The sequence below is a fragment of the Salarias fasciatus genome, chromosome 8 (assembly GCF_902148845.1).
Source record: "Salarias fasciatus chromosome 8, fSalaFa1.1, whole genome shotgun sequence".
NCBI lineage: Eukaryota > Metazoa > Chordata > Actinopteri > Blenniiformes > Blenniidae > Salarias > Salarias fasciatus.
The window spans coordinates 12,566,203-12,592,245 of record NC_043752.1 but is presented as its reverse complement, the minus strand read 5'-3'; the positions used below and the strand labels follow the sequence as shown (position 1 = coordinate 12,592,245).

Below are 26,043 nucleotides of genomic sequence, written 5' to 3'. Positions count from 1 at the left end.
GGGATCAATATCAATGTTCTAGATGTGAGATTCTTCCCATGTGTGCCCTCACAAGTGTTTAAAGGGACAATGCTTTCATATAAGTCAAGATTGACATCCAAACGAAAGCTACCTTTAGGGTGCTGACCATCTTTCAAAGAGAATAAAATGTAATGTCAAATGTATTCCTGGTGTTTTAGTGTGCGGGGTTTTTTTTTTTATGACTGTTTGCAAAAAGAAAAAGAAAAAAAAACAGTACTAGAGTAAGTGGATGCAGGGTAGCATATTGTAAGTAGAGCGAAAAAGTTCCCTCGAGCAGTTAATAAAAGATGATGCTGCAAAATGAATAGCAGCATGAGCTCCGGCACGATGTCGGAGAGAAAGATATCACTACGTGGCTCATTCTCCTTTGACTTCTATATCCTTTTTCTATCGAAGCCTGTTTACACACAAAGAGTCATTTGGGATGTCTTTTTCAATGAAAACACTCAAATAAAACTGGTTGATCGCTATTCGATGGTATTTGCATTCACCAAGAAACTAAACATCAACAATTTATCTATGCAAAAAAAACTTGTCATGATCCAAGGCACTATTTTGCTTGAATAAATTTTTATAATGTATATATGTAGCATGATGCGGTGAGGTCAAACCCTCACAGTATGTGAAATTTCAGAGCTGAAAGCGTCACGCTGGCACACGGGCACTGTCATAAATGAAAGCCTTTCACAGTGCTGAACAGATTTTTCATGCATTTAAGATATAATAATACACAAGCCAATCTGCATAATTACCTGCTTCCCTACAACATAATATTGTTTGGTGACGGAGAAAGACAGGGGCTGTCAGAGCATTGTCAAGCTTCTCAAGGCCAGCTGTGATTGTTTCAGACAACTAGTGGAAGGAAGAAAAAAAAAAAACTGGGACATCGTGTTCAGACCTACTCTGCCTCTGAGAGAACTTAAAAGGAAAAGAAAGATATTCTCAATGATAGATAGATAGATAGATAGATAGATAGATAGATAGATAGAGTTTCTTCTTTGTTCATTATCGTGCCACAATTGTCCCGTTAAATTCACGTTTGCCAGCACAAGTTGCAAAAACCATCAGTAGTCAGTGCCACTGCTTTGTTCTATAATTAGCTTTGTGTGATGGCACACGGTACACACTGCACGCAGGTTGCTACCATGACAAGCACCACCAACTTTGCATGATAAAAGAAATTCTATTATTAAAAACAGACAGAGCTTGGTGAGAATGAATCTGGTTTCACATGGGCTGATAATTAGTGGAGGACTCGCTCACAGAAAGCCATGCAGGCGAGGGGAGCTGTCCGTGGTGCTGAATCAGCCACCCGTGCTTGGCTCCCAGTCCTCCCCAGTCAAAGTCCTTGAGGTGCACTTTCATTCTTCTAGGGCTGTTTCAACCTGTATTGTGTTCTTATACTTGGTTGCTTTCTGCGTCATTTGATTTTGAGAGCCTTTTTTTTGCAAGTTGATTGATTTTGTTGTGTTTTAAAAAATATTCTTGTAAATCATCCTTGCAGGTTTATGTGTACAAAAGAAAGAGCTAGAGAAAAAGCAATATTAAGCCAGTGCTTACACTGTTACTTCTGACTGTTTTGTGAAATCCTTAAAGCAACAGCTACAGATGGGTAACATTGCAGGATTAAGTTGTAACTCAATGGTTACAGATGTTTTCAGGCATGGATGAAATTTGGTTATAACAGTAAGAAGAGTTGCAGACAAATGACCATTAATGGTCTGGAAGCTGTTTTTGTTAAATTGTGCTTACAAATTTGGGAACAGCATACATATAGAGTTTACATCAACTCATTTAAAAACTATATTTGTCATGACATAATATACTAGTTGTACTATAGTTCCTATATGCACTGATATGAGTTAAATATGGAATGTGGGCATCTTGAAAACAGTGAAGTGAAACTATAATGTAACATCAATATAACTGATGAGTGCAATGCGCATATAACTGCAAATGTAACACAGGACTGACTTTGGACATGGGCGGTAAAGCATCTTCAGTAACATTGGTTACGTCTTTTTCAATTGTGTGTTTTTGCTTTTAAAGCAGTACAAGAAATAAGTAAAGAGTAAAACTTTATATGTTTCAATAACATTTTAAATAAACTGGAAAATTATTAAAATCATAAAATAAGCATACAAAATGTCAACTTTTCTTTCCTTTTTTTCAAAAGGACTACTAAACATGCCTTAAAATTGATATGGAGCTTTGCACAGACTACGCAGTGACTGGCTCCATTATGTTCACAAACAAAGAGAGCAGACATTTGAGGCAGCGTTCATACAGTCTGTCCACATAATTATGGTTTCAAGACTATTTGTTTGGCTGCTGCTTCCCAGTTTACGTTATTCAACTAAAAAACAGCAAGACACATTTTGACCTCGCTGAGTTTTCTACGACAGGAGACTGCATTCTCTGTGCTGCACTTAGGTGGTTTGAGTCTGAAGGTGCTCCTGTTGACCAGGACATCCTGGAGGAAGAGAATCATTGTTCTTAACCCAGTCCAGTTTATTGTCTGTATACACCCCCAACTTTATTCTAATCTACCTTTGAAATTGAGGCTCAGTTGAAGCTTTTAGTCACCGTTCATCTCTCTCTATATATATATTTAATGCACCATATTTTGAGCTGCTGGTTTCCCTCAGGCGGTTTTAACAGAGATGTATGACAGGAGGGATTCAGTTACTCTCACCTGGGTCTAGTACCCCCCCCCCCCCCCCAACCCCACCCCCTTCTGTCTGCGTCATCATCGCACCAGCCAATCAGAGGAGTCCCGCTGGCGCTTCTGGTGTATTTTTGGCGTTGTGGGCCAATCAGGACGGGCCGAGCACTTTGTCTCAGCGAAATCAAAGTTGTTGTAGGAGCGCTCCTGCGAGAGAGGAGAGGAAACTGGCTGCGGAGTGAACCGTGCATGACCAGCCTGGCTGCAGCTGCGGGACATTTCCCTCCACAAAGCATCGTTTTTTTATCCCTCTGCTCAGCACGAAGTGAGAGGAGACGCTTCGCCGCGGATGGATGCCAGAGCGGAAAGATGAGCTGCGCGTCTTAAAAACCTTCCTACCTCTTCTCGTGAGACTGTGCAACGATGTTTAAACCTCTTTGTGTCTAGTTTTCTTTTTTCTTTTTTTTTTTTCCCTCCCCCTCTCGCGCGTCGCCGTGGACTTGCCACTTGGGCTCAGCTTTGCTGTCAGAGGAGCTTTTCTCGAGCTGAGATGACGGAAATCAGCGAAAAGGAGAATGAACCTCAGAATCTGCACCGACCGCAGGCCACCGTGCCCAGCCAGCAGGAATCAAAGGTAACGCACCTGGACACAGCTGGAAATCAAATCAAATCAAGGAGATTGAAAGCTTTTCTTGTGACTTGGCTGAAGAAGAAGAAGAAAAGAAGCACACAATCAATTGTAATGTTGCAGAAGTGCGTGCGCTGCGCGTCTCTCCAGGCTGGAGATGTGGTGGCTGCAGGGCTTGCATAACAACTTTAAGCTGCTTTAAGTCTCGTAACTAACCTGACTCTAAAGTTAGAGGGCAGGGATTACGCTAACGTGTGCACGTTTCTGTCACATTTGCCGGTTAATTGATGCACCGCAAAAGACTCCAGAGTGGACAGTAAGTCAGGTGTATAAAATGCTTTTCTTCCAGGGCTGTATTGGAATTTTGGAAAAATTATCGTTCTCACAGCATCAACATGCACCGCAGAAGTCTTGAGCAGAAAAATCAAGGGGAAATATATATTTTAAAAAGTTAACAAAATGCACCACTTTGGAATTCTATTGGTGGGCTCCACAGATGCACGAAAACATGGAAAAAGACCCAAAAAACCCAAAGCAAAACTTTAAGTGCAAGAAAACGAGCTCTGTTATTTGGAGGAACAAAATTCCAAACACTTCAAACATTCCAATCTCAGTGTTTGCAATATTTATTGCAAATTACATAATTTTAGCAATACTCGTCAGGCTTATCTAACATTTCAAGTTCATCTGATATTATGCAGCTCCATTTAAAACGGTCACGCTTCGTAACATCCCTTATCTTCTGTGCATTGATCATTAGAAGTACAGCGTTCTAGCTGAGAGGTGGTGCATATGATGTTCATACCGTCCCATTGGGACCATCATAAGAAGTACAAGATGGCAAGCATAGGGGGAAAAAACTTCAGTTTGTAATAACCCATTTCTTTTCTTGAGTTTTTATCTTCGTCCATTGTGGGTTATTTGATTAAATATTAAGTCTTGTAACCACAACTGATGAAGAAACACTTGGAAAAGTCTGCAAAAGAAACTTATGAGTCTTATGTTCCTGGTAGAAATCTCAATATTAGAACAGAAATGCTTTTATTAGTAAAGGTAAATTCTTGAAATGAGCCTTATTCTACACCAATAGCAACCTCAGTTCCAGAAGATAACACACCAACAGATCACGTCATGATTGTTCATCGCTGGTCCTCACCATGGGGACGTGGAACAAGCCTGGCACGGCGGGCTTTGTGTTGTTGCTGTTTGACTACCGACAGCACAATGGATGGAGGGCAGCGAGGTGCTGCGTGAATTTATGAGCCAATCAGCCAGCAGATGTTTGCTGTGTCTCGCTGGGGGCTGGGTCATAATTCACACAAATGGTCGTCCAGACAAAACACAACCGGGAGGAAACAATCCTCCAAGCTGTGTCAGCCACGCAGCTCGGTCGTTTGCCAAAACCTCTGCTGGCAGCCATGACCGCTTCAAATCCTGCAGAAGAAGAATGGAGGAGGGAGGAGAGGGGGATTAAATGTATGTTACAACCGGGGGTCTTTAACAGTAGTTTTCTGAAGGGTATCTCTAGAGCTTCACTTGATTTTTTTGTGTCGCACTCAATGTTCTCACTTGGCTTTACTCATTTCAAAGCAATTTCTAGCTTCTGCTTTCCCTCCTCTCCCTGTTTTAGCACCTGTCTGCGCAGCCTCTCTCATCTCTTCATCAGTCCTCCTTCATGTCCCACTCCTCTACCTCTCTCGGCTCTCAGAGTATTTATTACAGCGCTAAGTGGGCCCACCAGCTTTCTAGAATCCATCTAATAGAGTGAGTGACAAAGAATGAATAGTTTTTCAATCTTCTCCACCTACAGGCAAGGTGATTGCAGCAGAAAATCTCTAATTCCACTCCAAGTGCCTGACATTCATCCCCTTTATTTTCCTTTTACCTACAGATCATAAAAGAGAACCAACACCACCCTCATGTCTGCACTTGTTATTTAAAACAACATTTAGCCCCAAGACTGAAAAGAGGCAACTGGAAATCTGTCAGAACTGCAAAAAATAAACCCTGTTTGTTTTCATTTCTATAAATGGTCTATAAATGGTCATTGTTCATTAAAGTCCTGGTAGGCTGTCTGAGTAATACAGTGAACACACACACACACACACACACACACACACACACACACACACACACACACACACACACACACACACACACACACACACACACACACACACACCAGCGTCCATGGGGAGCAATATGGAGTTGCCCTCTTTAACTTTGAGATTCGAGGACAAACTGCTTGTTCACAAAAATTGCGCCATTTGCCAGATGTGAATACTCTGAGTTTACAGTACTATTGGGATTATTTCAGGGAATCTTGATCAAATGAAGAGAAAAAACTGTATAAAGAGATTTACTATAGCTTCATGTACCATTTAGCACAATGGTCGTAGTGAGCGCCATCTTGAGGCTGTAGATCTGCTTTATTTATCTGTGCAAAACAAAGTAAAATAACTGCAATGCCAAACTATAAGCTTGAAGTTGTAGTCCAGGTCTGCAAAATATTTGACCGATAAATCAAGAAAGGAAAACCAAGAAGCAAAAAAAGTAAGAAAAACATGTTTAGCCTAAACCTTAGTCAATGTGTTTTCAATCCAATGAGTTGACAATAAATAGTGTCTCAGTGGATCCGTTCGTCTTGGTAGCTCAAATAGCACATGATGGACTGAATTAAGTTTCCTCGGTGTGTGAGCATTCATCCTGAGCCAATTCATCATGACAGGATTTCAAACACAAAAGAAAAGTGCCTTTATTATTTCGTACCTAGTGGCTACAGTGCCAAAGTCAGAAGCAGAAAAATCTAAGAAAAATGGCCAAAAAACAAGAAAATGGAACAAACTGCTCCGTTTCTGAAACACTCTTGGTGTTAACTGCAGACTTTAATGTGATTTTCCAAAAAAACAAGAAAAAGAAAAATCATTCATTGATACAGCTGGTGGAAAATAGGAACAAGAGAAGAGGATTGGTATTTAGAAAGACATTAATATCATATTCTCAAATATATTCATACACTTATGAAAATACTCAGCAACACACAGGGAGAACATGCAAACCCAACTATTAACTGTGATCTTTTCTGCTGTGAGACACTGACCACTGCACTACAGTGTGTCCTCAATGTATACCAGCTCTCCAAAATAAAACTAATAAATACCTTTGAACTTTGTATATTTTTGCGGTCGTTGAAATGACGGCTGTGCACAGAAATATGTAAAACCCGCAGGAACAGAGATTTGCAATCATTGCAGTGTTGTTGCCTCGCCTCATGGAACCTTCATAAAGTTTATACACTTTCAGCCCACACAAAGACGTTTTTATGGAGGTGAAATGATGGCAGCAGTTTCTGTCTGACTTTGCTTTTCTCATTCATTTGTCAGAGCTGCCATCCTGCTGCTTCTCTCACGAAGCCTGGATCAGCATCGCTTCTCCATTTAATTATTGTCCTGCTTCCCACTCGGAGGTTGCATTTGGTTTGTCTTTTGCTATTTAATTGGATTTGTTTAAATTAACCTTTCCCCTCATGCCACTTCTCTTCTCCCTGTGCTTTTTCTTCCCCCTTTGCCATACCTCTCTCCTTTCTTACTCGTTCACTGATGTAGTTGCCAGAGAGTTTGAAAGGATAAAGGTGATTTAAGAATAGGAAAGAACAGCCTGAGATCCTGCCGGGGATAATAGAATCGGTACGAGCGAAACAGGGGTAAATAAAAAAAGCGCAGTGGGATACATCAGTCAGTAGTCCGATCTCTGACAGAGGTTGATGTGTTTGTGTTTGACCTGCCAGAATGATCGACCTGTCCTGCTCACTTGTGAAAACTATAGTTGACTCAGTAGCAGATGATTGGCCGTGGGAGACAGGTTATTTCCAGCTAAAAAAAATGAATACACAACAGAAAGCTAATCTTGGGTGTGTTGGAGTTTATAAATCATTCTTCACCTTGCCCACATTGTGCTCGTGGATCCAGTGTTGACCTTGCTCCGTCGTGATTAATGACGAGGTCATTGAATTACTGTCCTTGATTGAGTTCAGAAATGTTGCTGATCCAGCAGTGTCCCATGTGAGAGGAGTCAGATGGGAATAAAACTGGACTTTAGTCAGCATTGACCATATATGGCTGCTTCAGAGAGTGTGGGTTCATGACGTAGCAGACAGTCCGATAATGAATATCATTTACGGACAGCATCCTTCTTGAAACAGCCTGAAATGATTACTGATTGCTTGATCATTTACAGAATCGTCTGTTACCATCTGTATTTTTAACATTTGCAGCATTTCTACTAATTTTTCCATCTTTACAGTAAGCGGTCTGCAAGTGTCTTCTGTTTTGAGGTCACTATTAAGCACTTTCCCATCTTGTTACAGTCTGATCTATTTTCAAAAGTATTGTTTGGATGTGTTAAATCAATTTTAGTTTAGTTAGAATTTTATAGGTATCTCAGTGTGTTGTGTGACAGTGAACTTGAGTCATTGTCCTCTTGAATGTAATGCGGTTGAATGAAGACGGTTTGACAGTGAACATAATTCATGACAAGCTTTAGCACATCCTTGCGATCAATTACTCAAAGTGGCAACACAGTGTCATGGAATGCTCAATAAAATGCCGACACATGCTCATCTTGTTCTGTTTAGCGTCCTCAAAAGTGTACACACTTAAGCCACCATCAGATGTAATGTAGCTGTTCTGGCCATGGGTTTCTGTTTGCTCTGTGAAGCTTTGTTTAGTGTGAACATTTGAAAGTAGTTAAAGTCTCAGTGTGCTGAGTCAATTATGTGAACATAATTGCAAAAAAAAAAAAAAAAAAAACCTGGTATGATCTCTGCCCCTTGTCTTCCTGTGGGGACAGATGTTTCAAAAATGTATTTTTTCAGATCTTTGGTTCATCTCTAAATTTATACGCTTGTTGAGGCTTTAGGCGATATCAAAGGCAACCAACTGTCAGTTGGTTCTTTTACCTTTTGTAAAGACATCAAAGAGCCATTGTGATTGTCACCTAATGCTAACTGTAAAAGCTCCTTGTGCAGTTAAGCCCTTTAAACGGCCGGATTTGGAACTGCAAGCTTCTTTTGCAGCACGCTCTGGCAGGCAGCTTGTGAGGTTTGGTGGCTCGGTGGCTGCTCGCATGAGGAAACAATCCTTCAAACATCAGCCCGACACTTTGATGCCACGTATAAAGATGTGAACGCCTTCAAGGAAGATGCGATGGCAGCGTTTAGCCATATGGAGACACTATAGTGATATTTCTGTAAAATTCAGCTCAACCACTTCCCCTCTTCATAGTCATATTTGAATAGGCAACATGCTTATCTGTCTTTTGACTTTGTGACCTTTCTACTGTCACCTTATAGGATTATATTGCCGATGCATTCGTCATAAATTAGTCCCAGGTTCCTAGTTGAGTGAATGATTTGAGTTTCATGGTCCAGCCTGAGGGACAGGTGAAGATCAGGTCATATATAAACCATGGGAGGTTTGAGGGACAGGGACAGGGACACACACAGCTCCAAAATTGCTAATGAACGTGTGTCCCTGAGGGTGATGGAGGCTATAACATGGGAACATTAACAGCAGGCTGAACAAAATGAACATGAATTAACAATTCTAGCTCTCAAGGTTAATGAATCCTCCCCTGTTTCTTCTTAATGTAAAAACTAAAATGTCACAACGGTTCAGGAAGTTGTCAATATCTTCTAAACCGTGTTATGAGGAGTACAGCCTGTTCAGCGAGGCATTACAGCTTTGCATTCGCACAAAAGGTCATTTTGGTGGATGCACTTTTTACCGAACAAGGTCCAGCTGGACCCGTTCCTAATGAGGTCACCTTTAATTCAAAGCACAGGGCACTACAAGCAGAATACCAAACTTGATCTGGCTCCAGCGAGGTTTTTAATATCGCAAGCAGCCAGAGATATCCTGAGACACACTGCAGTGGGCTTGTTGTAGACCAAAAGCAAAACAGACTCTGGGGAATAAACAGCTCAACTGTGGCTCAGTTGCAGATAAGGCTTCTGCAGGGCAGGAGACCAGGAGAGAAAAACATCTTCTCAATATGAAGCCGCTTTCTGACATCTGCCCTGTTTAATTATGCAAGCCAGTATATATGGAACTAAACATAGTGGCCCTCATTTGTGAAATGGTCTTACGGCCACATGAAAGACGGGATCGGCGTTTATCAATATGATCGTACGGAAAGATGAAATGTCACGACAGGTCTGACGTCGTGTACGCAAGTTTGGGTCAATGTGGATTTGCGGTGCAGCACAGAAAAACCTGGCGGAGCGTGAAAATAATTATAAAGCAAGCCTCAAACATGTCATAAAGCACAAGCAGCACATATTCAGTACAGAATAAAAAGTAAAATAATAAAAAATAAAACAGTGCTCTTACAGAATATGTAATGAAAACGTGTGTGACTTTATTTTGGCCCTGTGTCACAGATGAAGCACAAACCACTTCGCCCTTTTTGGCTGGATTCTCCATGTGGGTGGGGGTCTTCTTAAGTGGTGACCGTAGCTATGAGTGGGAGTGTTTGTGGTTGTCTCCTTTGTGTTTGCCTTGTGACGATCTGGCATCCTGTCCGCTGCGTACCCCGCCTCCACCCATGGTCAACTGGGATCGGCGCCAGCACCCAATGACCCCGAACTGGATGAGGGGGTTTAGAAGATGAACGGCTGAGTGAATATAATTAATTCTTGGAGCTTTCAGCTAACTGTATATTGTTACATCATGAGTTTTAATGTAATGCAAAAGATAAAACAAGCTCTTATTTCAATTTGAACAAGCATCATGAAGTTGACAGAGCAAGTCTTTATGCAAATCATGGCGAGACTGAGAGCGCTGACTTTAATGCAGTCGCACGGCGCTCAACCTGAGCTGACTCGGTGACAAGAAGCAAAGCAGAAGGTGAGACAAGCCATCTGTAGGCACACATGCAGAGAAGTGTTTTGTCACACATGCCATGAATATGCAACATCAAATAGGATATTGGCCCCTCTGCAGCTGTCCTGCTCACACACACACAAATGCTGGTTTTTATGTTTTTTTTTTCTTCACACAATAAAACATTTCTACAAGAATATGTCTAATATTTTTAGGTTATCTCAGTTTTAATGCCGCGAAATGAATGTAAAATCATTAAAGCTGCAGCTCCATGTCGGCGGCAGCAGCAGGCTGACTTTTTGCCTTTCACAGGCATCTTGTGTGAACACCCACCTCACTTCTTAATCATTAATTTATCCAAGCATTCCCCACAACAGCCTATTTTTAGAAGCCTCTGCCAAACGTCTCTGCGCCGGTTTTGAGGCGGCCGGAGAACAAGGCTGCGACCGGCTGATGGTGGTGCTGCATTTTTTTTTTTTTTTTTTTTTTTCATCTCCCGCTCTCACTGTGCTCCTTCCCCCCACTTCCTGCTGCTGAAATACGCTTATATGCTTCACTTTCTTTGACTGCCCGCATACGCTTACTTTTACGCTTTGCTCTGTCTCCCTCAGACCTCTGTCGGCTCGAGTACGCTACACTACTCGCTCTGTGATGTTACTAATTGCTGTCAGTAGTTCGGGGTGTGATGAGGCTCCAGTTCTGTGATCCATAAATAGATTTCTCAAAACCTTACCGAGAGACGCAAGGGTGCCACGCACAAGCGTGGAGCTTCGCATTCATTAGATGTCAGCGACTTTTCTTCTATTTCCGGGGGAGGTTTTTACAGGATGAGAGACACATAGTATCAAGCAGTCAACAGTAGCTGTAATAAAATATCTTCTAGAATCAAGTTAAATTGGTGATTTGCGTGCAGCGTTATGTTCTTTTTCCTTAAAATATGGATGCACGTACTTGTTCATGATGTTTTCAGTCAACACGCACTCGAAAAAAAAAAAAAAATCTTGGATTTATGAATAGTATTTTACCAAGCTTTTACTACACTGAGATGGAATTCTGACTTCTCGGGAAGCAATTTTTGTGGCGACGATGCATTGAACTGAGGCTGCAGCACACCGTGCTGGAGGTCAGAGCGACTGTGAAATCGAGCCGACCTGCATCCTGAATGAAAACCATCCAGAGTCGCATTAAATTCCCTGTGTTACTAGAATGCAGCGGGAACTGCTTTCACTCTTCTGGGAAGGTTGGGAAAGCTGCCACGGTCCACGGACAACAGCGTTTCTCACTGATGGAATTGAGGCCAGGCCAGGCGAGTTTTCTTCCACCAGATTGCCAAAGCCATTTTATTTGGCTTAGGGACCTTGTTTAACAGGATATTGAAACAGGGGAGAGTCTTGAACGTTGTTTACAGAATAGCACCAGCGTGCTGTGGTGTGGAAATTTGGAAATACAAGAGATGAAAAAGCCATTTCAGTGATAATCATTTCTGCTTGTTTTTCTTTTTGATCATGCGCATATCTGCGAAATGGGACACATTTGATGTTGTTTTTGGTCATTTTTGAAAACAGGTATGATGAAGTGAAATGCAAGTCATCATAAACAAAATGCAATGCAGTGAAGCTCACTCTGGTTGCGTGCACGAATGCACACTGCATGGAAATATCATCTACTTCAATTCCATCATTCAATTGCAGTATTCATATTGGCAGTATTGTTCATTGCAGTGATGATGAATTTTTGATATTTTGTGCCGTCCTAAGCTGGATTATTTATTACTGCAGAAATCATGTGAATAAGACAATTTAAACCTTTGACGTGAACTGTGCAGGTTTATTTTCACTCCTCCATATGGCTCTTCAGATAAGTTTAGAAAGGTATTCTGACACTGAAAACACCGAAAGACTACACACTGACATTTTTCCGTCCTGCCGAAAAATATGATCCCTCTGCGTCTGTTTCATGTAATATTTATCGATAGCTGGCATCCCATCAAATCCATTCGACACTTAGAATTCAATAGAAATCCTGTAAGTACCGACTTGTTTCAGTTTGCTGTCGTCGTTTGGCGTCATAGTGTCCAATTCTCACGGTTACACAAACGTTTGAGGCCGCTAACAATACAACATTCAACAAGCTCTCTATCTTTGACTCTTTCTTTCGGCCCCATTCTTGTCTTTCTTTAAATCTTTTTAAAGCCTCAAAGAGATGTATTAAGCCCGTGATTATTGGATATGTGTTGTCTATTTCGTGCCTGAAGAAGTTGTTCATTTTCCCCTGGAAGCTGAACATAAAGGCGGTCTTTCAGTACAGTGAAGATTAACAAAGTCGGACAAGTTGGAAAAAAAAAAAAAAAAAAAAAGCTAATAGAGAAGAACATCCATTACCGAATGGGCCACCAGTCGAGCCAAGAAAAGGCCATTAAGAAAAGCATGGACTCAGCTCCCTGTAGGAAACATTTACGAGAGGAGCTCACTAATGGGTCAACAGAGAGGACTCTTTTCATCACTCAAACTAATTGGCATCTGTGAATCTGTAGCTCAAAGAAGAGGTGGGGAAAAAAGGAGCCTGCTCAATGCTATTGATTGGGTTTTCTGTGAAGGAGTGCAGATGTGTCATGCGGAGCATTTTTTAAGCTCCGAGATGCAATAAGTCACCACCTTCGACTCGAACATACACAAAGACAGCAATCTAAAATCATCCTGTTAGCTGTTTTTTTTTTTTTTTTTGTTTGGAGAGAAAAAAAATCATCTTATTGTGCTACATTGCTAAAAACAGACAGAAAAGTAAGACACAGACACAGCATGAATCCAGAATATAATAAATAAAGTATGACTTTGAAGTTTGAGGCACGGCGCTAGTGATCAAAGTGGTGTCCTCAACCCGGTCCCGAACAGACAGCTAATGAGCTCCGTGCAGAATAAGGAGGTGCTCTTCAGTCTCAGGGACCGGTTTCGTCCTTGCCCTCATTTTCCACGCCGTTCTCCTGATGAATGAGTCCACAGCAGTTCGTATTTTCCCATGTTGGGCCCCATCATCTCCTAAGTCCCCGTAATTGTTTGTCATCATCAGTTTGTCATTAATGTGGCTTAAGAGCAGTTGATGGCAGGAGAGCAGGAAGCGGAGGGAGGCAGAATCAAAGAGGGACGCAGCGTCCTGTGCATCGCGCTTCACCGACTACATCAGACGCGAAGGTACAGGTCGCTCAATAAAACTAATCAAACATGAGTTTTAAGGGAATATTGACTCTGCTGAATTCACAGGGGGATGGCAAGTTCAGATCTAAGGAGAGGGAGGGTAGAAACTGGAGGTGGAAGATCAGAAGACGGCGTGGCGAGACAAGGGCGTTGTGAGGGTCGAGCCTCCGGACTGATCTGTCAAACACTGCACTTCTCCTTCAGCTGGACTCAACTCAAGATTTCGGACAAGGGCAGAAATTCCATTTCACCGGACGAAACAATAGAGAGAAATATTTCTTAAGGGCTGTTTTCTGTTTGGAGGAGGTACAAAAAACGTTGCACTTAAATTTCCTGGAATAACATCAATATAACTGGAAATAATTCAGTTCAATATAATAACATCATGCTAAATAAAGGCTTTAATGTTAAACTTGTATTTGCAAGAATGAGTCAAAAATAGCCATCTATGTAAGGACAGTCCTACTCCAAGTCAGCAGTGGAGTAACACTCTCATCTCTCCTGAAAGTGTTAGTTGAACAGGATTTTTCTTTTTAATCATAACACTAATAAACACACGCTGAGAAATCTCACCTGAGACTATGAACCTGCCTGACTGTAAAGAACTCCGCTGCCTTCGCCCGACAGCACAGCTATGAAGCTCTGTGTACCGCGGGACGTTTCAGATGATTGAGCTAAATTGCTTTTATTCTGAACTGGATGAAGTGCTGTAGAAGACCGATGGATATTGTGTTTCAATTGTATTGTAGTGTTTTTTGTTTTACCTATTTCTCAACATTTTACTTAAAAACTGAAATAGAAATATCTTTTTTGTTTAATAGTATTTGACACTTTTATTCAATTTGAAGAAAACAAAAAGTGTCTATGTTCACATCAAGCTGAAGTGTGAGTGGCAGCGACTTGCTGAGACAGACATTCCTCACAGCACTTGTTGTCTTCTCTGATGGGTGAAAATCCCTAAAACTCCATTCTGAAGGAGTTTCTTGTCATTTGAAGTCATTCTCTGCGGCAGGAGGTCACCTCAGCGACTTCTCTTCTCTTTCTGTCTGCAGCTGCAGCGGCTGAAGCGCTCCCTTTCGCTCAAGTCCGTCATCCGCAGCAAGAGCATGGACAACTTTTTCCAGCGTAGCAACGGCGAGTCGCGTCCTCCGTCGGCCCTCATCACCACGCCGCCCGTCCCGCCGTCTCCTCCCCCCTTCTCCGAGTCCCCCCTGGCCTACGAGCGCTCCCCCTCCCTCTCCCCTTCCATCAGCCCCAACCCCTCGTTGACGTCGCACTCCCCGGCCATCAGCCCCTGTCTGTCCGTGACCTCCAAGAACCAGCTCAAGTCTCAGGCCCAGCTCATGCAGCCCGTTAAGACCCACTGCTTCCAGGAGCACGTCTTCCGACGGCCCGCCAGCTGCCAGCGATGCAAACACATGATCCAAGGTAGGCGAGAGGAGCCGCCGCTCTATTACTACCGGACGGGTTAAACCGACTGGTTTTGGTGTCATTGCAGGAAACTCCAAGCAGGGGTTACGTTGTAAAGCGTGTAAGCTGGCAGCCCACCTCTGGTGTTCGTCTGAGCTCTCCCAGCTGCCCTGTTATGGAAAGGTAAGGCGACTTCAGAAGGAGGTTTCTCTGCAGTCTTATCAGTCACACCACACGCACATAAATAGAAAAACCGCACAAAGGTTCACTGGAAATGTGACGCAGAAGTAACATCCAGCCTTCCTGTTCTGGAGTGTGAAACCTGTTTCAGCTGCTCCTGAAATGGTTCCTGAATGTAACTGGATTTACAGTATGGAAGGTTTTATTGAGACTTGACAGTGAAGAGAACATGCAAATTACACACTGAAGCCCAACCCGGACTCCGACTGGAGACCTTCCCGCTTTAAAACGAGAGCGCTAACCTCTACACAGCCGTGCAACCACAACCAGAGATAATGTGTTTAATTATTCTGGTCCCTGAGAGAAGCCTGCTCCTTACATCCCTCCCCATTGCACCTCAGTTTATTTAGAGGCTGTTGTGTAATGTCATTAAGGATTAATATCTTGTCTTTCTAACAACAGAATCATTCATGCAATTCTTATTTATTACACCTGCCACAAGCTTAATCCCTGATTAGAGTAGTTTAGAATCCATCTCTAATGTGAAAGTCATTGAATTCTTTTTATTTTCTCCCAGTGACGTGTGCCCAGAAATGTTCGTCCCGTAGTGAATTCCATTTTAATATTTAGTGTAATTGCTTGTAAAATTCAGTGGGAATAGAGAATATTGTCTGTTGGGCAGAGACTAGCCAAGGATGTATCGTGTCAGCAGAATTAAACAGCATCTGGATGCTGTAATTGTCTCTCTCAGTCAGCTGGTAATATGCTTAGCCTCAAAGCCCCCGTCTTGTTAAAAGAGGATAATGCCCTTTTCCAGACCAGCAGAGACAAAGGTAGGGGCTTTAATTGGAATGTGGATTGACCATGGCTTTGCAAACCAGGCTGGAAACGTGTGAAAGGAGCCCTGGGAGGAAAAAAAAAAAAAAGTCTTCTGAGCATAAATGCCACAGCAGCAACAGAAATCCATGGAGGATGACACTGATCAAGTTTATGTGGCCGGGCCCCAGCATTTCTTCACTCAGCCTTTTTGTCCTTCCTCCTGCATGCGCTGCTCCTCTCGCACGACGCCCTCCTCTCTTCCTCTCTCTTGTCTGGGTGCTACATTTCCTTCCTCCCCTTCTCAACTCCGTCGGAAAATCAATATCTCTCTGTACCAGCTGGTCTGGCTAATTCAGTGTGAAATTCAGTGTGTTTGAGGCACATACAATCCCTGGAGGATATGACACGGCAGGCTCTCGCCAAGCCTTCGGCTGTGTCCTTTTCGATCACCGCGCACTCATCAAAAGCAAGGATTAGGCTTTTTACTGGAAGTGGAGGCAAGTCTGAGGCCACATTGATGTATGTTAAGGTCCAGAGTTCACCGACTCGACGGAAGTGAGTCACCTCATCGCATTTCTATACAGAGACATCACTAGTGAAATGTTGCTGGGATTCTAATTAAATCGCTGTAGTCGTAGCAAAAAATGAACATCTAAGAGTTGAGCAAAACGTAGAGAGAAATTATCAGCCGAAAAGAGAATGTGGGAAGGAGTTGCTTGTCTGAGCAGAAATGCCGGCGGCCACACTCTGGGGATGACTCCGGGCCAGACAGAGGCTGGTTGCTGCAGGGGCATCATGTCCATTAACAACAGGGACCGGGAGAAGCAGCCCATCGCAGTGTGACTAATGTGTGACTAATCTGGAATTGATCTTTGCAAGTAATGCATGAAGTAAGTAATTCCTAAGGATGGAGGGTGGCTTAGTACATTTACTGAAGTGCTGCGAATTATTGGATTTTGAAGTCATTTTAATACAAACATCTCGGTTTTATTCATTTTTCCTTATGAAATCGCTGATCTTCTAGTGGTTTATAAATGAATAGATGGAAACGGTATTAAATTATAGCTGCCTTTATTTTATTAGAGTCATTGAGATTACACAGTGCAGATGCACGATGCTACTTGAGTAAGCCTTCATATGAGTTCATTGTAATGAATAACGAACTGTAATGCAAGCTCGTTGACTCTTATTAGGTTTGCACCTATTTGTGAGTTCAGTTTTTTTTTTTTTTTAAAGAAAATCTCAGAGGAAAATGTATTGAAATGCCAGCAGCTGTTGGTCAGCCATGCAAAATATGAAAGTTTCTAAATTTATAAATTTTGAAGATATTTTTTGGATTCAAGCAGCATTTGGTGGAGGTTGGTGAAAATCCTCATGACTAAAGTCAGTTATTATCAGACAGAAAATAGTGGGTACTAAATGAAAAGGCTGTGACGTCTGAATCAAAAGCATTAAGCAGCACAAGCTGCTCTAAATAAACTCACTCCACACGCACACAAAGAATACTTTTACATAATACATAATTACTTTGGTACTTTGCTGCATTATTGGTTATTATTTAGCCATTTTCACTTCTCATCAGTGACAAGAAAGTACAAAAAAAAAGAAAAAACAGAAAACCGATGAGCCAAAAGTGAGTTTTTATGTAAATTAGCTATTTTAATTCTTAAAAAGTATTATTGATGACTGCGCTGCGCTTGGCTTATCCTCAGCACATTCGCTGAGGGCACTGATATATGGCGCACCGCTTCAAAACATCCCCAGAATCAAAGAGCTTTAAATGACTTTGGAATCATGACAACATTTTGGTAATCAATGTTAATTAAACTTAAAGATGTATTACAGTTTTATTGGAAGGCTGGGCTTGCTGAGCGCTGCACAAAATAATTGCCTCGGCAGGAGCGCTCTCCACACACACACACACACACACACGCTCAGTCTTGTATTTCTATCCTTGTGGGGACCTTCCATTGACTCCCATTCATGTCTAGCCCCTAACCCTGACCCTTACCCTAACCCTAACCCACACCACAACAAAGCCTAACCCTAAAGAAATGTTTTTGCACTTTTACTTTTTTCAGTAACAACAACATGGTCAAGAAAACACTGTTTCTCCTACTTAGGACCGGAAAAAGGTCCCCACAAGGCACGTCGTTCCACGTTTTGCTATCCTTGTGGGGACATTTGGCCCCGACAAGGATAGAAATACGAGAACACACACACACACACACACACACACACACACACACACACACACACACACAATCACCATCCTTCAATGTAGTGCGAGCCTCTTCTGTCATATTCCAGTGATCAGGGTCGATAATTGATCCCCGACTGAACAGAGTTTTAACTTGTCTACTTTCTTAAACTGCACATCCGGTAATATTTGTGTTTTCCTTGGTTTCAAACTTGTGATAGATTACTTTATATTCTGCCAGTTGTTGCACATCACCTTTTTTTTTTAAAATAACAGTTTGTAGTGCATTTTAATTATCTCTTGTTATTTAACATAGACTGATGTTAAATGAAGCATTCAGCATCCTTACTTAAATAGAGCCATTATTGCGTCCTGAGTTTTCTATAAAGTAGGCCGAGACACAAATTGAAACGGGGATAATTAAAGCAGCAATAGGAAAAAAAGCGTCAGAAACACCCAAGCTCCTGCATGTGACTGTCTCTGTACGCTCAATCTTCAATGGCTGAAAATCAATTGGACTGTAGAAAAATATGCCGATGATTGATGAATCGATGCCACAGATGTACTTTACCAACAGCGGTGAAGATGTGCTGTTTTCCTGCTAATCCGACCATACTGCTGAGAGAAAAAGGTAAGAAAGTGCTGAAAAAGACGTCCTGGCGGCGACACTTTTCACAATGCATCAAGTAACATAAATAAAAAAAGCAAGCTATTACATAAAACTGAGATACTATCTTTATCGAGTGTTTCTATTTCAGGACTTGAGTGCATTCTCTTCACCGCTCCTCTGTTATCAATAAGACTTTGTAATATTACCTCTGTTGATTTATGTACGGCAGCAAAAACACGTTTGTCTGGCTAAATAAAGAAACGCAATCCGTTATCAAAGTCATACAGTAGCAGGTCTCATCTGGCTGATTTTAAATTTGACAAATCTTTGAGGTGAATTACTAGAAATAGCGTGGGAGCGTGTGACGCCGCAGTGTTTGGGGACGGTTCTTTCCATCATGAGGTGGGCAGCGATAACGCCGCCGCAGTAATTTGGTCATACATCACAACAGCTGATCTAACCTTAATGTGTCATGGCAGTAAAATACACCGAAGGGATTAATTTTGGTGCTCAAACAGTTTTCTTGTGTCCGTCAGGCGACTGGAGGTCGACTCATTACTGTCAGGTTTATGTTTCCGTCAAGAGGTTATTAAACGGTAGGGGGGGAAAATACTGAGCCATCGCCTGCTCGTTTATCACGAGCACTTTTCTTCCTTCTGCAGGCCATAAACTGAAGGACTCGAATGAAAAAAAAAAAAATGTCAACAGCAGTAATTCACTTCAAAGCCCTGAAGAGAGGAGGACGGGTCGACACATAAAGATGGCATTCGCCTGTGTCTTTGACAGATATCCTGGGTCTATATTAGCTCCCAACAATCTTTTACTGCTCAGTTCCGTGTCCTGGTTAAATGTCAAATGGGGTTCTGTTGTTTATAAATGAGTAATTATCTTATGAGCATTTACAGTACATATTGAAAAGATCATAAAATGTCATAAATGTCGCAGTTTTAAGCACATCATTGAATAATCGTATTATTCTGTGGCAGAAATCTAAACACGAGTGGAATTGTTTGAGCTGGGTTCTTACTAGAAATATGTTGGCTTGTGTGTGAGCCATCTGTTTCCCCGTTTTCTTGATTTTCCCACCTGTTTTAAATGTCTCACTGGTCCAACGCACCTGATCATCAGACCCACTTGCACACAGCGTTCTGGAGAAAAGCTAATATAAAAGTGTCGGTTTTATTCTCACATATGAAAGAGGAGTATTTGTGTCAGTAGCCTTTGTTGCAGCTTGAAGCCGGGGCTCTATTAAATCCTGGTCCTGGAGGGCCGCAGAGCCTTCAACACCTCCGTGCATTTACAAGCGCACTTCCCCTCAATAAAAACCACACAGGTTTGCAGTTTCTCTCTCCTCTGCTATCCTGTTTCAGAGTGGAGCCTTTAAGAGGAACTTCAGCTCCCCTCTGCTGACCAGCGATCCTCTGGGTGTGGTTCGAGAGGCTCCTGCTGCCCAGGGTGAGTGATGAAAGTGACGAAATGAGCGACTGGATTCCGGGGATGACTGATCGCCGCGTCAGCGGCCTTCGGCCGTTTGTTGATATGTGTGTCAGGAAAGCGTCGGTTCTAAAATTGCACATCCGTTTCGATCGATCTGGCTTCATGCAGAGGCGGATAATAGCGCCGTTGACCCCGTGTACGAGGCGCTGCGCTACGGGACGTCGCTGGCTCAGATGAGCCGCTCCAGCTTCGGCAGTATCTCAGAATCACCCTGTCACGAGGTAACGAAAAAACACACTCCCACGTATAGGCCGCCATCGCCAGCCAGCCCCTGTCATTCATGTAAACTCATGTTGACATTAATCATACCCAGAAATATTGTTGACTTTGCTTCCTGCAACCTTGTCTTGATCTCAGGAAGAAAAACTGCAAGAGAAGCTAGAAAACCAGCCGATAGCAGAAGAGGAAAACATCCCTGGAAGTAAGTCGTATCATCTTTTTGTTTATTTTCCTCAAATCACGTCACCTTAACAGCTTCAAAGATGATTTTTTCTTTTTTACCCAACAGTGTAAAGAAATTCCTTTGACATTTTTCAATTAACTCTCTTCATTTATTCCTGCTTTCAGTGGCATTTTTCCTTTTTTTTCTTAGATCTTCAAAAATGAATCAGCAGAACAGATTATGATTTAATGGGGTGTATCCATCACCGTGACTTTTCCAGGACAAGAGACGAAACACCATTAAAATCATCGTCCTAGAAGGTGTCATGTATAATCCAAGTAATTCAGGGAATTTAATGTTGCACTAAATGGATAAAATGCAACATGGTAACTCCTTCGCTTCACAGCCGTTCATTGGCGGGTTCAGATGGTTTAATCAAGCTCAAAACCAGCTTTCTTTTCCTTTAATAAGTCACAATTCAAACATTTTCCATTCAGTGTAGTGTTATAATTCAGTCATTCCTTTCCTTTTTTTAGCTTTTTTTCTCAGCTAAGCTGAACCAATGTTTGATCTTAAAACCGACCATTTACTGTACATGTCATTAAAAACTACATCAACATAAACGGTACATAGCTCCTGAAAAATGTTTAGTTTTCCTTTGGAAAAACCTGAAAACATCTCAGTTGACAAATGTCAGAAAAGCTCTATTCTTAGTGTTTTCCTACATGAGATGTTAAGGTGCTTGAAATGATCCGACATGTTTGTATTGAAGACATTATGAGTTAAATGTCAGAGAGTCAAAGCGCAACATTATGCTACGGCGCAGTATAGAGGTAGTGTGTGTGTGTGTGTGTGTGTGTGTGTGTGGGGGGGGGGGGGGGGGGGGGGGGGGTATGTGTGTGTTACTCCACTGTACTTTTGGCTCTTTGTCTTTCGTCCCAGGAGGAGGGATCATCTCTGTTTGTGCTGCTGCCACTTTACAGTAAATGACCTTCACTTCTGCCTTCTCTTCGATTGCTTCAAAGTGACAAGCTCTCTCTCTCTTTCTTTATCTCGTTTCTTTTCCTCACTGGCTTCCTTTTTTTCTTTTATTCCCCCCCACATGTGACCTTTCTTTGTCTTTTGCTTTTCATCATTTCCCCCCTCCTCTCCTTTTCTTTTCCCTCTATCTTAACGTATCCAGTGCTCACTCCTCCTGAAAGCGAGAAGGCTGATTCAGAAGACAGGGTCAGTCTGAAGGTGTGTAGTCAGCATTCCTCTCTTGTTTCACTTTCTTTCCCTTCTTTTTTTTTTCCTTCTTGCTGCAATTGCACTCTTGTCAGTGTCCGTCAAACTCTCCTTCCCTTTCACGCAGTTTCAAACCTCTGCAGGAGGAACCGTACAGATAATCTCTTGATCTCCCTCCATAACTTTCAGACGCCCAAACGAGTTGAGGTTCACTCGATCCACACCTACGTGGCACTCTACAAGTTTCTGCCTCAGGAGAAGAACGACCTGGAACTACAGTTAGTCCAGCAGCCTTTTCTTTCTTTATATACGTCTGTGTGTTGATAGAAGTGACCAGGTGAGAGAGAATGACTGACATTCCCTCGCTGTCTGGGATCTCTGGAAGGACAAACCGCAGCATTGAGTGCATGACTGGTGGAAAAAAAAAAAAAAAAAAGGGGAGATTTGTTTGTTCGTAGGTGCAAAAAAAAAAAAAAGCAAAAAACTGCTGAGTGTGGTAGGACTCCCACCAGTAATCTGGAGGATACATCTGTGCACAGGCAGCAAGTGTTACTTAACACTGAGAAAATATCCCATTCAGAAAAGAGGAGAAGTTGGGACATATGCGGGTAAGCCGTGCAGTCATGAGCGCGGTCCGGCCAATGTTGCTGATTCTTCTCACCTAATAATATATGAGGCATCTCAAACTGTTCTCGAGAAGAAATTATATAATGTATCCTGTCAGATTTCTGCACAAACAAGACCCAGATGAAAGTTCTTATGAGACTCCCTGTGCAGCCTGATACACATTGTGCCTCCTTATTTGAATGGATTTGATCTGTTGTGAATCACTTTACAAACAGAAAAAAAAAAATGCTTTTACTGTATGAAACCAACCAGCAAATCGTTTTTAAGTTTTTAGGATTTTAGTAAACACCATGGTGAATATTAAATGAAGTAATAATATGTTCAAGCCTTAAGAAATGCTGTTCAGAGGCAAAACCGTGCATTGAATCCATTAAAAATTATACAAAATAGTTGTTCATTGACTTTCTGTCCACTGATGAATGGGATAATCATTATAGCGTAATATGACAGGAAGCTGAGAATGAGCTTCCCTAAAGTTTGGAAGAAGTGGGAACAAACCAAGTTCAACAAAGAAGCACATTTTCCTTCATTGTGCGTTTAACATTTGATATTCAAACGCTGCTTCTGAACCTTCAGTCACCCAACACACAAACTCTGCACAAACTAACTTCTGAAACCTGAACTCAATATGAGTTTAATCTTACTTTGAACTTACTTTTCTAACCACTGTCTGTGGAACAAAAGCTATGGATGGTGTTGTTTGGGAATGTTGATGAGTGTATAAGAACTCTCCTCAAGCACTTTGTTTGATCGTCTTTTTTTTCTTCCTTTTTCCTGCAGGCCTGGTGACAGAGTTCAAGTTACAGATGACTCCAACGAGGACTGGTGGAAGGTGGGCTTTCACATAAAATCGCTCAAAAGCGCCGCCTTTCCGCTAAATATTTCAAAAACCTCGCCTTTTCTGTCTTTTCTCCTCACTGAGCTTACGTGAATAAAATATCCTCAGTGAGAATCTCCAGGCTGCTCATATGGCCTTCAATTACACCATTCAGCTTCCTCCATTCCAATCAGCTGTTTAAAAACAATCAGACTGAAGAGTGTGTGGACATGCTTGAAGGAGAGCAGGTGGGAGTGTGAGCGCAGCCGGTTAGTACGAAGAGGAGAAGACAGATTGCAGTTGGTGTTTAATGAGACACAGAGATTTTGACCTTCACCGTCACCAGGAGAGACGCGTTGTTACATAAATGGAACAGCAGAGAAAAGTAACGGTGTATTTATTTCTACTAAGTGACAGGAGAGTCACCGTGTTGATCTTTTTTTTTTTTTTTTTTTTGGAAAATTAGTTCTTCTTTAAAGGACACAAACTGTTCTGATGTTGTTCCAGTGAAATCCACGAGCACAAACAGCCCAAAACAGAGATTTCAGCTCTACGGAAACCTACTACAGTTTCACTGTAAACATGCTCCTGCCTCATATGAGGAGCCAACACAAGCAAAATGGCTAAATTTGGAGTCATGTGACTCCGGCACTCTTGGGCTTTCCACGCTCGTGAGCCAGAATCTCTGAAGAGGGAGAAAGAGGGAGAGAAACCAGGGATTAGGGCTACACAAACACAAACGCATTTTAGTGTGGTGGCGATGCAGCTAATTAGGAAACAAAAAAAAAAAAAAACCTCAGAAATCTCTTTTCATTTCCATTTTCTTGCTAATTGTGATGGTTCATTTGAATTCACTTTTGTGGCATTGATATACAAATGTGATGCATATTTAGGCAGCTGGTGAAGTAAACAAAACGAGAACACGAAGATGGTTATTGTGGGCTCAGCCGAGCACCGTGAAGGACCGCACAGTGGAAGCAGCCTGAGTTGTGGATGCTGCTTGTGCAGACGCACAAGCAGACAGATGATTGAAATACAGTTGTTTCCTTTTGTAAACATGGCAGCAAATCGAGGCTCAAACCAGCCACAGTAATAAATGTTTATACAGAAAGCAATTAATCACCTTTTGCCCCGTTCTGTCCGGCCCAGAAAAGGACAGCGAACACAGAGGCCGATATGTTTGTCCATGTTTGTCCATGTTTGCGCGTGTTTACCAGGGGAAAAGCAGAGACAAGGTGGGATATTTCCCGGCCAACTTCGTGCAGCGGATCCGTCCCGGTGAGCGGGTGTGGAAGGTCACTACCGGTTTCCACGGCAACCGAGACAAAGGCCAGATGACTGTGAAAGAGGCCCAGGTGAGCAACCATAAAATGCATAAAAAATATTTCCCCTTCTATACACACACACACACACACACATACAGTTTAAAATGTATGCAAATGAATGCAGAAAACTGCTGAGATTACAGAGGACAGCGTGCTATGGCTTTCAGTGGAGCTCACTTTTTCGCCCGAGTCCAAAAACTCGCTCACATTACTGAATGTCACTCGCCCCTCCTCCTCTCCTCTCCTCTCCTCCCTCCCTCCCTCCCTGCTTCAATCTCCCACCGACTCTCCCCCTGCAGATCTGTGTGGGGAAGAACGAGGAGGCCGACGGTTTCCTCCGGCTGAGCAGCGGGAAGAAGCGAGGCCTGGTCCCTGTGAAGTACCTGCTGGAAATATGACGGCGGCACGCCTCTCCTTCCACCCCGATGCAGGAGGAATACTCAGGAGTGTTTAGCCAAGAACCTCACTGACCACCTACCACCCACCTCCACCTCCCCCCGCCCTGCAAAGGTGGCGGCAAATTAGCGACCCAAGTGGACGGCAGACTGCAACTTTTGCTTTTTACCGCAGACGACTTTAAAGAGACGCTCTTAAAGAACACGAGGAGCCAACTTAGAGTTTTTGAAGCTACTTTTCTTGTAGCACAACCAAAACTTGGGGTGGTTTTTACAAAACACTCACGAGAAAAATGTAGCATTAAATGGATACATTGTGCAGGAAGCCTGGCTACCTCAATAGCCATCTCCATGGGCCGTGCGAATATTAAAGTAACGGAGAGAGAGGACTACTTTATAATGATGTCAAGGCATGTTGAAGCCTCGAGGACCTTGTGAGCAGTCAGTCTTCATTTCATTGTTTGTGGATAAAGATTGTGGGGAAAAAAGAACTGTTTATTGTCGTCGTGCAAGCACTTTTTGGTTTTTGATGTATGTTTCATACAACTGAGGGTTTGAGCCACAGTAGTCAAGTTCTGTGTGTAAAGACTGCAGCTCACATTGTGCACGTTTGGCTGTTCCGATGCAGATTCATCATGTACATACCTGTCACTTCCGGTCTGACTCAAAAAAGGATTCAGGTATCACATAATGTAAAAAAAGTCTTGTCAAAGTCATAACACACACACACACACACACAGACACACACACTGGGGTTTTCTATGTTTCAGATTACTCTCTAATTAGAATATGTTACGTTTTTGCTCTTCACAGCTCCAGTGTGACAGAAGCTTTTAAAGCACCTCGGGGAGTTTTCCACTATGCCCTTCACTCGCACTCTTCCACACGCTAACAGGTTTTTATAACTCGCTCTGCTCCACGTAGCTCTGAAATCAGCCGCGAGCATCTGCTTCACGCCGTTACAATCTGACCTTCGTCTCCTCTGTGCGTACCGTTTGTAAACTCGCCGTCACGTGGTCGTGCACTACAGTGTGAGAATGGTGTTGTCTTGACTTTGTCACGCGCTTGCTGGAAAGCCGGGAGCGAAGAAATGGCAGAGGACGATTGATTTAAAACCAAATTCAGTGTTGTCTGTAGGAAAATAGTGGTTTGTCAATTTTTTTAGTTT

General features: G+C 42.4%; 1 protein-coding gene across 1 annotated transcript; it reads left to right on the top strand.

Moving 5' to 3' along the window:
• The first annotated feature begins 3,181 nt into the window (after nt 1-3,181).
• On the top strand, nt 3,182-25,012 carry LOC115393194 (SH3 and cysteine-rich domain-containing protein 2-like). Its single transcript, XM_030098055.1, has 11 exons — nt 3,182-3,320; nt 14,439-14,814; nt 14,885-14,979; nt 19,976-20,060; nt 20,211-20,323; nt 20,460-20,523; nt 21,668-21,723; nt 21,901-21,989; nt 23,119-23,170; nt 24,373-24,510; nt 24,780-25,012. The coding sequence occupies exons 1-11, from the start codon at nt 3,237-3,239 to the stop codon at nt 24,876-24,878; spliced, it is 1,251 nt and encodes a 416-aa protein (XP_029953915.1). The 5' UTR covers nt 3,182-3,236; the 3' UTR covers nt 24,879-25,012.
• The last annotated feature ends 1,031 nt before the right edge of the window (nt 25,013-26,043 follow it).

Coding starts and splice junctions, on each gene's coding strand:
- LOC115393194 (XM_030098055.1), top strand. CDS start 3,237: ATGACGGAAATCAGCGAAAAGGAGAATGAACCTCAGAATCTGCACCGA. Junction 14,980..19,975: donor AGCTGCCCTGTTATGGAAAG/GTAAGGCGACTT, acceptor ATCCTGTTTCAG/AGTGGAGCCTTTAAGAGGAA. Junction 23,171..24,372: donor CCAACGAGGACTGGTGGAAG/GTGGGCTTTCAC, acceptor CGTGTTTACCAG/GGGAAAAGCAGAGACAAGGT.